The sequence below is a fragment of the Strongylocentrotus purpuratus genome, unplaced genomic scaffold, assembly GCF_000002235.5.
Source record: "Strongylocentrotus purpuratus isolate Spur 01 unplaced genomic scaffold, Spur_5.0 spur5_scaffold_11, whole genome shotgun sequence".
In the NCBI taxonomy this organism is placed as follows: Eukaryota; Metazoa; Echinodermata; class Echinoidea; order Camarodonta; family Strongylocentrotidae; genus Strongylocentrotus; species Strongylocentrotus purpuratus.
The window spans coordinates 19,757,205-19,771,189 of NW_022145596.1; the positions used below are offsets into that span (position 1 = coordinate 19,757,205).

A 13,985-nucleotide genomic window follows, 5' to 3' on the forward strand; every position below is an offset into this window, starting at 1 on the left:
GTGGAGGATTGGCAAAAAGTTTAAAAGTAGAAGAATTGCATCCAGTCTGGATGATGCCGGGAGAATCTAAAAATCTGAAGAACAAGATTTTTTAAAAATTTAGCATGCCTATATTCAGGCGCAGCATAACTTGTTGAAAAACTTGCACAATTTTTTCATAAAGATAAACATGCTTTGAATGAAGACACTAGACAGCTTTTAAAGTCAAGTTTGATTTTTTTTTTTTTTTTTTTGGGGGGGGGGGGGTTGGGGGGGGGGGAACTAACATAATTTTCCCAAAATTTAAAGACAGATTTGATATGGTAGTCTGACCTCTTTTACTGGTTAGTTTTTTAAAATCTTTTATGAAATTTTAAACCAGTACCCTTAAAACCATTTGAGATTAAAATAAATACAGTGAACGAATTGTAAAAAATACATTGCACAGCACTGGGTTTTTCTAATATTTACTTTTCTTTATTTTAAAAGGCGGAACTCTCATGGTGTCCCCAAAACAGCGATTGAGAGGATGCTTCAGAACTATGATCCAAAGGTGACTGTTGAAAGTATCATGAGTGGCCCTGACAAGAAGAAGACACCGGAATACGTTGCTAAACTTAACCAAGAGGATCCTGATCTTCCGGGAGAGGATGGAAAGCCTCCCAGGGTGTCCAGGGTGTCTGGACACCAGGGTGGACAACAGGGTGGACACCAGGGTGGCCAAACAAGAAGAGGAGATGGAGGAAGGAGTCATCACCAAGACAACGCCCCAGGAGATGAGAAGGTCATTGATGATGAAGGATGGGAGAGGGTGGGTAGACATAGCAAGGGGGACCAGTGGAATCACCAGAGAGGAGGAAGAGACGGTAGGAAGGATCTGAACCAGAGGAACAATCTTAAAAGTGGCTCCCCCAGGAGATACAACAATGAACATCCTGCAAACAGATACCAAGATGGGGGAGAAGACGCAAGGGCTTCAGGAAAAACAAAGAATGGTCCTTACAATGGTCCATCTAAGGCACAGTCCCCTTCTCGTTCAGTAAGAACACCACCTAGAGATAGAGGAGGAATGAGAAGAGACGGACCCCAACATGATGATGAGGGCTGGATCTCATCACCGAAGAGAGGAAAGAGATCTGGAGGATCCCCTTCCCCTTCACCGAATCGTGCCTATCAGAACAAGAGAAATCCAAAGTCTCCTCAAAGAGGGCAGCAGAACCAGGGAAAACATGCTGCTCCTAAAAGTCAACATAACAAGCCATCTGATGCAGCAATCAGATTTCTGGAGAGTGATGAAAGTCTGCCCCAAGATCCAATGAAAAGATTAATAAATCATATTGGAACGGCGAGTCAAACACTAACATCAAGTATTGGGAAAAAGAGATCATTGGGCAAGACAGATCAGAACGGTAAAGCGTTGGAGAATGGTGAGCGACAGAAGCACGTAGCATCACCTGTGAGCAGCAGACCATCTCAGCCTCAGTCAGGGATGCCAACGAGGCAAGATCTTATACAAGAAGTGACCATTGGCAAGACAATGGCATCAGACACTGAAAGTCTATTGCTAAACACACAGCTTTCAAGTAGTGATGACCAGAAAGGAAGTTCCTCTGCTAGTGCCGCGTCTCTGCAGGAGGATCCAGCGTTGGACGGTGATGAGAAAACATACGGGATGTTACTTGCAGAGAATCTGAAAGGGGATATTGATAGGTCTTTGGACATGCCAGGGAAAATTGATCTGAGTGTTGATGTTACGACCAGGAGCGAAGAAGACATATCTCTGCACAGTCATTCCGATTATGGCAGGAACATCAACTTGACTGGAAGAGATTCTCCGCAGTGTGATGTTCGAAAGACTGCCTCTGACAATCCCATCAAAAAAATGGATGCAGAGCAGAGTCCACCACTAAAAGGACATTTTATGACAAACTGTACGGAAGTGCAGAATTCTGAAGGCATGTGGGAGAAGCCCAAGTCAGAGGGTGTTGGAAGAATAGAGGCAGAGGTTCACGGTCACACATCCTGTCAGGGTAAAGAAAGGGACTGTAGCACTGTTGAAGGTCCACCTCTGATTTCTCCTGTAGAAATTGAGGACCGATTTGAGTATGCACTGAAAACTAAACATGAAGCAATATCTCCTCTGAAGAATGAGGAAGAAACTATAAGTCCTTCCCAGTGTCGATCCAGAGAGTCTTCCCGTGCCTCAACACCATCCCTCCGAAGAACGACGAGAAGGTTGAGCGGAGGTCAATCAACGAGGCGCCTTGCAGCAGTCTTTACCTCACCAACATCCCCTGACCCACCGGGTCCCGTAAACGCAGATTGGTCAAAGTATGATCCATCGAGAAGCATTCCAAAGCCAATGTCTCCTGACCCACCAGGTTCTGTAAAAACAGATTGGTCAAAGTATGATCCATCGAGAAGCATGCCAAAGCCAACATCCCCTGACCCACCGGGTTCTGTAAACACAGATTGGGCAAAGTATGATCCATCGAGAAGCATTCCAAAGCCAACATTCCCCATTATCAAACAAGAAACAGCAGCTGTGAGAGTCAATCTATGTGACAAAAGTACTGAAATCAATGGCCAGGACTTTGCATTCCTCCAGAGAATCATCAGTGGAACCATGGAGCCCGAGGATCTTCCTACAGGATATGTCTGCAGATCTGCAGTAGCGCGATTACTGAGCAGGGCAGACAAGAGTGGTGGTAATGAGACGGGTGGGGAAGAGGATCAAGATAGATCCTCGCCTATTCCTTTGTCAGTGAAACTTCACAAAAGCTGCATGACCGAAGAGATCGTAGAGGAGACCAACCTCGAGGATGAGAAAGTATCAAGAATGCAAGGTTGCTTTCCGGCCTCTTCTGCCAAAGATTTGCAGAGTCTGTTAGAGACTTGTAATGGAGATGTTGAGATGGCAACAAACTTATTACTTGATTCGTTAGCTCTAGGAGCAGCAAGTTCTCCTGAGGACAGGAGCACACCAAAAGATGAAGTTCCAACAAAGGCAACAGAGACCTCACATGGAGCATCTGCCAATCTTGTTTCTGGAAACAAGGTTGTAGTAGCCGAAGAACTTGCAGCTGGAAATGATCATGGAATCAGTTTTCCCAACGACCAAACTGGAAAAGAAGAAATGCAGAGCAGGAATGATGCTCTTAGAGTTAACTCTCCTGACAATCTGCCAACGTCTCAGGGATTGGATAATGATACTGTTCCATCTGATATGTCAGCTTCCAGGCATGATGCTTTGAAACAATTAGCTAGTGATAGTCAGAGGTTTGCCAGTGAATTAAAGCAAGCAAACCAGATCTTCTTCAGCAATGACCTCAAAACACATACAGAACAAACACCAGAAAGGCCACAACCTCGACCATGTGATGCAAACTCAAAGACAAATGACACTGACAAAAGAACAATGACAGTTGAAATGAATGACACTGCAAAGTCAGATGTACACAATAGCAAGGACAGTGAATTTCACAAACAGGAAGGTGAGAGTGAGCAACAGGAACAGGAACAGGACACTGACAGTGAAGACTTAGAGTTTTCAAACAATTTTTATTCCGGAGCGAGTAAATTATTAAAACCAAAGACTGCTGACACTAGTGATGATGAATTACCACCACTGGAATCATTTAGGGAGGATCGCCAAATGCTACAGTTAGCTGCTGCTTGCCACAATCGAGATAATGTGGTACATGGTCATTCCCCGATCAAAGAAAATCCGCTTGTTCCATTGCATGAACCATCAGAAATTCTGCCAGTGACCTTAGATAAACCAGCACCAGAGCAAGTCAGAGAAGAAACTATTAACCCTGCTCTGCAGACTGAAGATTGTGTAACTCCACAAACAAAACCGGATCTTCCTGCAACATCAGGTGCAAAAGTAGAAGGGGTACATGCAACTCTTTGCAGCGATCAATTGACACCTCAGCCTGAACCTGAGAGTCAAAGGGTGGACGAAGACGACTCCAAAGACTTGAAAGACCTTCTAGAATTGGGGAAAGAGGATAGCCAAACCGGAACTTTGTTGTCAACCTTGTTGTCTGGTCCCAACAGCACCATGAGCGATCCACGTGATAATGAAAGAATGGCTGGTGGTGTGTCCTATGGTCAAGATCCTAAGACAAACGACCAGGAGAGCGGAAAATCTAGTCCAAAGCTGCAGCGAGGGATGGAACGACCCGAAGGTGACATTGGGGACAACTCTGTGAGATTTGGGGCAAGTTTAGAGGAACCGTCCATGGATGAGCTGAGTGACTCGGACATACCCTGGAAATCTGGGTTTGATGTCATCGAGCCTGGAGCGGATAGGGAGGCTGCAGTAGGTGATCCTTTGGACAAGTTCACAGACAGTGGTGAAGGAGTTTATGACTACCTTGGAGGAATGGAGCTTCAGATGGATGCTGCATTCGCTCTCCAGCTACAGGAGCTCTTTGGCCAAGTAGGATTCCATCTTGATCCTGGTAAGTAGGACACCCTCTTGTGTTGCATGTGCGGAATTCTGTGATCATGGATCAATTGCTATCCTAATAAGCTGTTAGAGTACAAAAATTTAAAATGCATGAAATAGCTCTTGTTTGAGTCTATGGAAAATACACAGTGTACCTGCATCATAATGGTTCCACTAAATGTATAAACAAGTAAACTGTCAATCTATGTTCCAAAATTCAATTTTTTGTTTTTGTTTTGTACACTGGAATAGAGCTAGGCATAAAATATCTTCCACAAGATCAAACCTTACATATTTTTTTTTCTCTCTCTCTGTGTCTCTCTCTCTATCTGTCTCTTTCTCTCTCTGTTTGTCTCTCTCTCTCTCTCTCTCTCTCTCTCTCTTCTGTCTCTCTCTTCCTTTATCTTTCTCTCCTCTGTATGTATTTACTATATACCTTCCTTCGAGAGCTTATGGATTCAGAGTTTTTAATTATGCCCTTGTATAAGGCATTTTGACAGTTTTCTCACTTAATCTGAGTTAATGAATAACTACATATTGAAATTGAACCAACTATCAATTCAGATAAATTTAGTGAGCCACATGCATATCAGATCTGACCAAAGGAGAAGTTTTGTGATATTGGATTGTTTGAAATAAAGCAGTAAAGCTACATCATCATGAGGATGAGCATCATCTCATCAAACATCAACGGCAGTAGCAGCATAATCATCATTTCAGTGTCACCATCGTCATTATCAACATTATCTTCATCAACATCATCATCATCATCATCATCATCATCATTATCGTCATCATCATCATTATCGTCATCATCATCATCATATTCATATTCATCATCATTGTATTCATCATCATCATCATCATATCTTCTTCATCATCATCATCATCATCATCATCATCATCATCATCATCATCATCATTATCGTCATCATCATCATCATATTCATATTCATCATCATTGTATTCATCATCATCATCATCATATCTTCTTCATCATCACCATCATCAAAGCTACATCATCATCATATCTTTTTCATCGTCATCATCATCATCATCATCATCATTATCAACATCATCATCGTCATCATCGTCATCATCATTGGCATCATCATCTGCATCATCAATCATATTCATATTTATCAACATCACCACCATCATCATCATATTCATAATCATCAACATCATCATCATCATCATCAGTTTGATAATAATTATTAAGTGGATGTTCTTTTTCTCCTATATTCTAGATATGTTGTCTGCGGACGCCCTGAAGGTGAAGATAGGTTACCAGGTAGCGAAGCAGCTGCATTCGGCCTGGTCCACCGGTCTGGCAGAAAGGTTTCAGGACCAGGAGAGACAGGTCGAAGAAATGCTTCAGAGAGGTGAGATATAAATCATACTCATTCAAAACTAATTAAACAATTCAATGTCAAAGAAGTGAAGGAAATAATTGATGTGTTGTCATTTCCAGCAAATATTCCATTGTTCACCTGTGATAAATATTGTTTGTGTTTTGTATATGTTTGTAAATATGTATAACATGTAAATATAATGAAAAAATAAATGATTCATAATGGAAGAGGCAAAGAGAAGAAAAAAAAATTATAGGTAATTATAGTAAAAAGGACGTGGTAATGAATCATGTTGAATGCACTCCCACATTGTTTGTATAAAAAGATACATCTGAGAGTTACATATGGAAATATATTTTGATATACACGATTAACGAGGTCATGAGGACCAATTTATTTTCCTCACTATAGCCGATACCTCGTTATATCAGGCCCTACATAAATATGCACATGTGGGACTCCATGGATTACACGTAAATTGATTTGAGCCCGTGACAATATCCTCGTTATAACCGTTATAAACCGACCTTGTTATGTCAAGTTTTCACGGTACATGTACTATCTATGATTTCTAATGAAAGGTAACAAATAAGTCACAAGACCGGACCATGTGATTAGTTAGCTATATTGTCTACCATTCTTTTACCTATTGCTCAACTTCTGCCAGTAAAATGACTGGACTAACTACAATGACAAAGGTGGCTAAAAATATACATGTATTATCTTGATAATAAGCTTATATACCATGGACCAACCTCCTCCATAGTAGGTCCATGTATAGACTAAACATTCATATGTATGTTGAATATATAATTGATATAAATGATAATCACATTACTATGCATGTGTGTATGTTAAAGATTTGATAGAATTTAGAAGGTTTGAAGATCCTTTTACTAAATTGGCAACTTTATAATGACCTTTCCAACTCTTCCTTTCTGTATGAGAAGAATGTGTGAAATATTGAAGTTCTTGAATTTTGATCAAGGAAAATATTGATTCCATGCAGAAGGACCTACACAGTATAAAAAGATGTTTTGATTACATGTTTTACAGACAGAGATTTGAGTAAGCATTTTCTTCAGAGAAAATGAAAATTAACAAAGGGAATTTGGGAAGTCATCTTCAATACCTTTTTATAAATTGTAGTTTTCTTGCGCCATTCATAATTTTTCTATGAATAGTCACTTTTTACTGTCATATTTATTCTATCTTTCTTATTGTTTAAAATTGGTTCATGAATCATTAATCATTGATCTTTTTTTCTTTACAAAAGTTATAAACGGATCAGAGTTGAAATATTGTCTCTCAAAATAGTACTTCTAATAAATATATGTCGGCTTTGTGACCCAGTTTTATGTATGGTCACCAAGAGTGAATAGGCGAAAGCCTACGTAGGGATAGTGAATTGACGTCAGCTATTTAGTTTGTAATGATCACTCGTCCAGGCAGTGTTTTGAAAATCATGTAGTTTGGTTGAACTATTATTTTGAACAATGGCCAACCATGTCTCTGACAGGATTGACAACAGGAAGTGCTTTGCCTTCATTCAACCTAAATAGAGGGTTGTGTTTGTTTTATGCATGGTTTCCATGACTCATGTCCTTAATAGGAGCCAGAGTGTGTACATTACATACTAAACGAAATTTTGTTATTTGCCAATTTGCTTCTGTCTTTGTAGTAAATTACAGTTTACAAACAAGTACATGTACTTTGATTTGCAACTATTGTGCTCACATTGTGTAATTTGAACTGGAGATTGGAATTTTAATGGTGATTTATTCTATAGTTTTGGAAGATTACTCCCAAATCTGTCTTTGTGTTTTGTGGAGCTGTGTTCTTGTTTGAAGTAGATACACAAGTTTGCTTTTTTGAGAATATCAACATCGTCCCAATTAGAGCAGGATCAGTAACTTCATAAGTGATTTCATAATCAGTGACTTCATAATCAGTGACTTCATCAGTGAGTTTGACTTGTACTTTGAAGAGCCCCTTTCCCATGCGTTGCCTGACTATGCATAAGCTTATGAGAATGTCTTCTTTCCGCCGTCACCTCCTAGACGAAGAGCTCGCCAGGAGACTCCAGCAGGAGGAGAACCTCAAGAAGCTGGCCAAGTCACACCGGGACAAGAAACCCACCACCAAGGGAATCTCCTCACCGGGGGGATCCCCCAAATGGAACAAGAGGCGACAGAAGGAGCCGGAGGTGGCCAACGGGGGGCAGGAAGGGATGAGAGGGGAGCAGCTCCTGGTAGGAGGGGGGCTGAGGAATCTTGGAGGGCTGGGTGCGGTAGGAGGGGCGGGGTCGCCAGGGAAGTACCCACCTCCGGTACAGAGGGTGGAAGTTCCTGAGCTGGCGCAGATCATGGCTGAGGAGGAGCTGAGGCAAGAAAGGGAAAAGAAAGGGGTGAGTACTTCAACTTTTCTTTGAAATTCTCCTATCTAAACATCTTAACACTTCTGACTGTTTGAAAGAATGAAGTAATTTTCAATACATATATGTATGCACTGTTTGTTTACTTACATTGCCTTTATTCATTTTATCTCTTTATTTGTTTGTATTCCCTCATTTATTTCTGCATGGTTGATCACACTATCATCAAAACGAAAAAGTATAATATATTTACTAAAAAGACATTTATTACCTCAATTAGTGGATTAATGAGAAGCCTGCAATTTATGTAAAGAGAGAGAAAAGGCAATTTGATGATTTGATGACATTATATTTCATTTTGATACATTTTTTAAAATTTTGTATGAAGAACATTTTTAACAGCAGTGTAAGCATATCAACAGTTTAAATGACAATTCAGAAAAATGATATAAAAAGCATGATTGAATCCCCAGGGAGGAGGGAGAAGGAAAAAAAAAAATCAAAATCTTGTAATGCTGCGTAGTTGATTTGAGCCTACAATTTGAGACTTCTTGGACTTCTTCATTTTTTTGTTTTTATTTGATAGATGTGGAGCAGTCCTAGTCCAGTGAGAGCCAATACCATAGCAACCAAACTAAAGCGTGATCAGCTGTTTGAGGCTTTCCCTGATGTAGATAGGAATGCACTGGACGAGATCTTCAAAGCCAATAAGTAGGTTCCATCATGGATTATCAAAGCACTTCACAAAGATGTATATATTCAATTTAATTATGTTATGAAAATGGCCTATTGCCATAGGAGGAAGAGTCAGATTGCTAATGATAGAAGATACTTGTATTTCTAAAAATGTCTAAGCTGCTTTGTAGAATTTGTGCATTTTGCATCATGCTAAACATGTCATTGTTGTGTTTGGATTATTATAGCTATGAGTTTCAGTCTACCGTGTGGGAGGTGAATGCTGTATTCCGAGAGCCCGCCGGTCCCGTCAAGGAGGTCTTCAGCCCAGAAGCACTGGTGGAGATGGAGAAGAGAAGAGACAGCTCTCCTGCAAGGAGAAAGGTGAGATGTAGTCATTATTATACAAATTATACACAGCTGTGAGGGCATTAGTAAGAATTCCACACAAGGTACCTTCGGAACATTCTAACACGCCCTAGGCAATAGCCGCGAAAGGGTGTTTTGAGTGTTTTGAAGGTACCGAGTATGGGTAATTATCCCCTCGCCGACAAAGTCGGAGGGGATATAGAAACGCTGCTGTCCGTCCTTCCGTGCATCCGTGCGTCCGTCCGTAACAAATTTGGTTTCCATCGATAACTTGAGTAATGTTTGACAAATTTTAATGAAATTTGATATGAAGGTACATGGTATCAAAGCACAGCCTAAGTTCAATTTCTGAGTATGTAGGTCAAAGGTCATAGCTCATTAAATATGCGAATCTGGTTTCCATTCGATAACTTGAGTAATGTTTGACAAATTTTAATGGAATTTAATATGAAGGTACATGGTATCAAAATACATGTACAGCCTAAGTTCGATTTCTGAGTATGTAGGTCAAAGGTGAAAGGTCATAGCTCATTAAATATGCAAAAACACCTAAATATATATGTAGACGTGTGGTTAACTTTCTTGCCTTGTAATGTAATAGTATAGTCCAATGGAGGTAACTTGTTCTGATGTATATAGGCCATTTGTACCCTGCGAGGGGATGCTATGCTTTGCGTTGACTTGTTTTATTTGTAACATTACATGAATCAAGATAAATAGATTAGAACAAACATCATGTAGTACTTGTGGTTTACAATTTAATCTTTTTGTTAAACAAGTTTGTAATGTTGAGGGATGAAGAACAAATAACCATTCCAACTCGTTAAATGATTTTTGACAAATAGAGACATCCTCTGTACTCTCATGTTGCTTTCAACTCTCTTGCAGGCGAAGGGTCAGTCGGACAGTACGGACGGTCAGTTCCAGTCCACTGAGCAGCCTGATTACGAAGACTACAGAGCAGAAGCAACGTTGCACTTCAAGCAGAGAGACGAATGCTTCAAGAAAGCAGCCAAGGCGTATCACGCTGGACAGAAAGAACTCGCTGTGCATTACTCCAATCAGGTACAATGATGCACAAGCTTGCAGATTTAAAGCCCCACTGCACTACTTATAGCTACTTGCGCCCTCTATACAGCCAACAATGCCTCAGCAGTACCCGTTGATCCCCCATGGTCCCCCTTTTCTTATGTTAATTGAGATCCGAGTTGATGAGATAGCCACCTGTCAGTGACCATGCTGGGTGGTCTAATCCCTCCTGGCCAAACTAGTGCAGACGGGCTCTAAGGGATACGACTGGCCCATGTCGCTCCTCTTTTTGTGTGAAAAGCCTAATCTGACATTCCTTAAGTACATAAAAAGACTCTTCTTGTTTTGCTTATCAGAGTTTTTTTTGGAATTCTGCCTATTCCCTCATTCACATAAGAGCGATTGTAAGAGTTGTTGAGGGAAGGAAAAAAATAGTAAAGCCTTTAAACGTGGTACCTAATTAAGTGTGTGTAACACCAAGTTTAAAAAAAACTGGCTACCCTCCGTGAACCAGTATCTTGGGGTCACTGTACTTGTACATGTAGGTGGTTGGACCCACAACATAAATAAATTGTAATTTTTAGTAGTGTATTCAAAAACATGTGGTACATGAAATGTTCTGTTGCGTCATTTTCTTCATTTGTTGCTCTCTTCCAGGGACGTTTACATTCCATGAGACTGAAGGAAGCTAATAGGAGAGCAGCTGAATTGATTCTGGTTCAAAGGTGAGCATTGGTTTTACTGGCCTTGATCTCTCAAAGCAAAGCAGAGCCTAAATAGATGTTTTTTTAAGATAAACTTGAGTTCTGGTAATACATATAAAATAAATTTTCATAGAATCCAATAAAACTTACACTGAATGTTCAAAATTACAAATAAATGACATGTGCGGAACATCTTTGGTAGAAAATGTATAGTGGCTGAATAAGGAGTAATCCACGTAGTAGGCCCATCACCATGTGCTTAAAACGAGGCATTACAGGATGTGCAAATAATTTTTCCTTAAAAGACTTTCTTGTTTCTTGAACTCTGCTGTTGACGGAAAACCGGACAATTTTGAATAATGTGAAGCCCCCTGTTTTATCATGCCCAGGAGACATGTAACTGGTGAGAACAAGCTTGATCTCCACAACCTTCACGTGGAGGAAGCCCTGCAGGCTCTACAGGAGGTCCTGATTGAGAGGCAAATGCACCCCTCACCCGGACAACACAGGTACCTGGAGGTGGTGACGGGGCGGGGCAAGCACAGCAAAATGGGCGTGGCCAAGCTCAAACCAGCTGTGTGCAAGTTCTTGGAGCAGAAAGGTTACAGGTAAGAGCTTGTGATTATTTTCCTTAAAGCCCCACTGCACTACTTGTAGCTACTTGCGCCCTCTATATAGCAAACAATGCCTAATCAGTGCCTGTAGGTCCCCATGATCCCCTTTTTCTTGTTAATTGAGAGTTGATTTGATGAGATAATCACCTGTCAGGGACCACGCTGGGAGGTCTAATCCCTCCTGGCCAAACTAGTGCCGACAGGTATCTGAATTTATTATCTGAATGCATCTATTTCTTTCTTATCACATGGTCCTTTAATACCACGTTACCGAAATTTTGCTAATTTAGTTTTTATGCCGATCATTGCTTTTAAGGCATCATTTTTGGTTTTTCCTGTGACGTACTAGTTCTGTGATTAAACACGAGCATTTAGATTCTGCAGTACCTCAATCATAACAAAGTTATGACACTAATTTATTTACCATTCAGTTCGTTGTGTTTTTGTTGGTAGGTTACCTTGAACAGAAAACAATGGATTGTGCTTTATTAAAGCATACTCATTTTGGTGTCAGAAAAGTATTGCTTGAAACCAAATATTGTACAGCATGTAATTTTCACATTTTTGTGTATATTATATATTATATTCTAGTACATTGCTTAGTAAACGCATAAAACCAACATGGTCTCTATGCGTGTTAGAACATCACTGTATTTATGTCAATAAAATTTAGATTACACATACAAGAATAATTGTGTTTTCAGCTTGGATTCAAATTGATCCAGCAGAGTGATATTCCCTAATAGAATACTATTTTTTTATACAAAAACACACTTATTGATAATCTGAATGCAATTTTTGTTGATATTTATGGATTGAAGTAACAAATGTACTTAAATCTTATGAAAAAAGAGATATTAATGAACCATGGAGATTTATTATTAAAGGTCCATAAGCATGAAGAATCTGCCTTTTCACTCTTTGCATTCACCATTTTGGTAGCAAAACTACATGTGAAAATGAATACCTGTCCGTTGAGAGCCAAGTAATAGTAAAGTATGGGCTAACAGCCTTTTGGTTCTTGCAGATGATGTCATCTGTTTGGAGCCAGAAGGGTGTTAACTCATACACTTTAACCCTAATAAGGCCGGGCTATTTGAAGTCTTAGTAGGGCCGGGGGGGGGGGCCATTATGGCCCCCCCCTCAAGATCTCGGCCGCAAAGCGGCCGATCGCCGCGAAAATTTGCACGCATGTCAAGTGAAGTGTAAAGAATAATATGATAATTTCAATTTTTTGAAAAATTCACTCATTTGCATATTTATGGTAATTTATGCAAATAAAGTCATAAAAATTACATTTTTACCAATAAATCATATATTATTCATATTTAAGCATTCTTTTTCACTAGATATATTCATTAGACCATTCTGAATAATAATACAACAAAAAATTTGGAATGGCCAGCTTATTTCTTATGTTATCCCTTGTTTTGATAATTTCTTATGTATTTCTTTGTTTTTTTAACTTATGTATTTCATTGTTTTTGTTGTTTTATTTCATCTTTTACTACAATTCAACTATTTTGACTCCCAAAACAACCACCTAAACTTTAGACAAGACCCAATAACCCATGTTTGATCTGTTTTTAGGAAAAATGGCTTTGCCATACGTTTTGTACACAAATCACGAAAATGAGCAATTTTCAGGCTGACATGCGAAGACAAAAGGTCACGTGACCTTGTAACCGTAGGTCCGATTTTCAAAAAAATTATTTTAAAAGTTGCGCAAGACTCGAAAGAAAAAAGTCAGCGAGCGGCGGGGTGCCATCCATATGCGTTCCCGAGCAATCGGAAAAATTGTGGAGGGGGGGGGGCCTTAATGGCCCCCCCCCCCCGGCCTTATTAGGGTTAATCCAGAGTTAATACCCTTCTTTTTTATGCCTCCGCCACCGAAGGTGGTGCCGGAGGCATCATGTTTTCGGGTTGTCCGTCCGTCCGTCCGTCCCGTTTGACCGTTATCACAATATCTCAAGAACCATTTAAGATTTAAACTTAAGACTCGGGAATAGTATTTATCACCATAGGAAGACGATCTGATTAGATTTTGGAGTACGTAGGTCAAAGGTCACAGGTCACAGAGGTCAACTTATGAAATTCCTTGTATTGAGTTTGTTAGCGCGATATCTCAAGAACCATTTGAGATTTAAACTTCAAACTTAAGGATAGTATGTATCACCATAGGAAGACGATCTGATTAGATTTTGGAGCATGTATGTCAAAGGTCAAGGGTCACAGAGGTCAACTTATGAAATTCCATACATTGAGATTGTTATCATGATATCTCAAGAACCACTGGAGATTTAAACTTCAAATTTAGTGATAGTGTGTATCACTATAGGAAAACAATCTGATTACATTTTGGAGCACGTAGGTCAAAGGTCAAGGGTCATAGAGGTCAACTTATGAAATTCCATACATTGAGATTGTTAT

At 39.9% G+C, this 13,985-nt stretch overlaps 1 protein-coding gene across 1 annotated transcript in view; it reads left to right on the forward strand.

Moving 5' to 3' along the window:
• Positions 1 to 13,985, forward strand: part of LOC100891052 — a 36,740-nt gene that overhangs the window by 11,518 nt on the left and 11,237 nt on the right. Inside the window, exons 6-13 of the mRNA XM_030980867.1 lie at positions 469 to 4,448; positions 5,686 to 5,820; positions 7,851 to 8,197; positions 8,751 to 8,875; positions 9,088 to 9,223; positions 10,097 to 10,273; positions 10,895 to 10,962; positions 11,331 to 11,549. Of these exons, the coding sequence (XP_030836727.1) occupies positions 469 to 4,448; positions 5,686 to 5,820; positions 7,851 to 8,197; positions 8,751 to 8,875; positions 9,088 to 9,223; positions 10,097 to 10,273; positions 10,895 to 10,962; positions 11,331 to 11,549 (5,187 nt within the window). The remainder of the gene's footprint in view (positions 1 to 468; positions 4,449 to 5,685; positions 5,821 to 7,850; positions 8,198 to 8,750; positions 8,876 to 9,087; positions 9,224 to 10,096; positions 10,274 to 10,894; positions 10,963 to 11,330; positions 11,550 to 13,985) is intronic.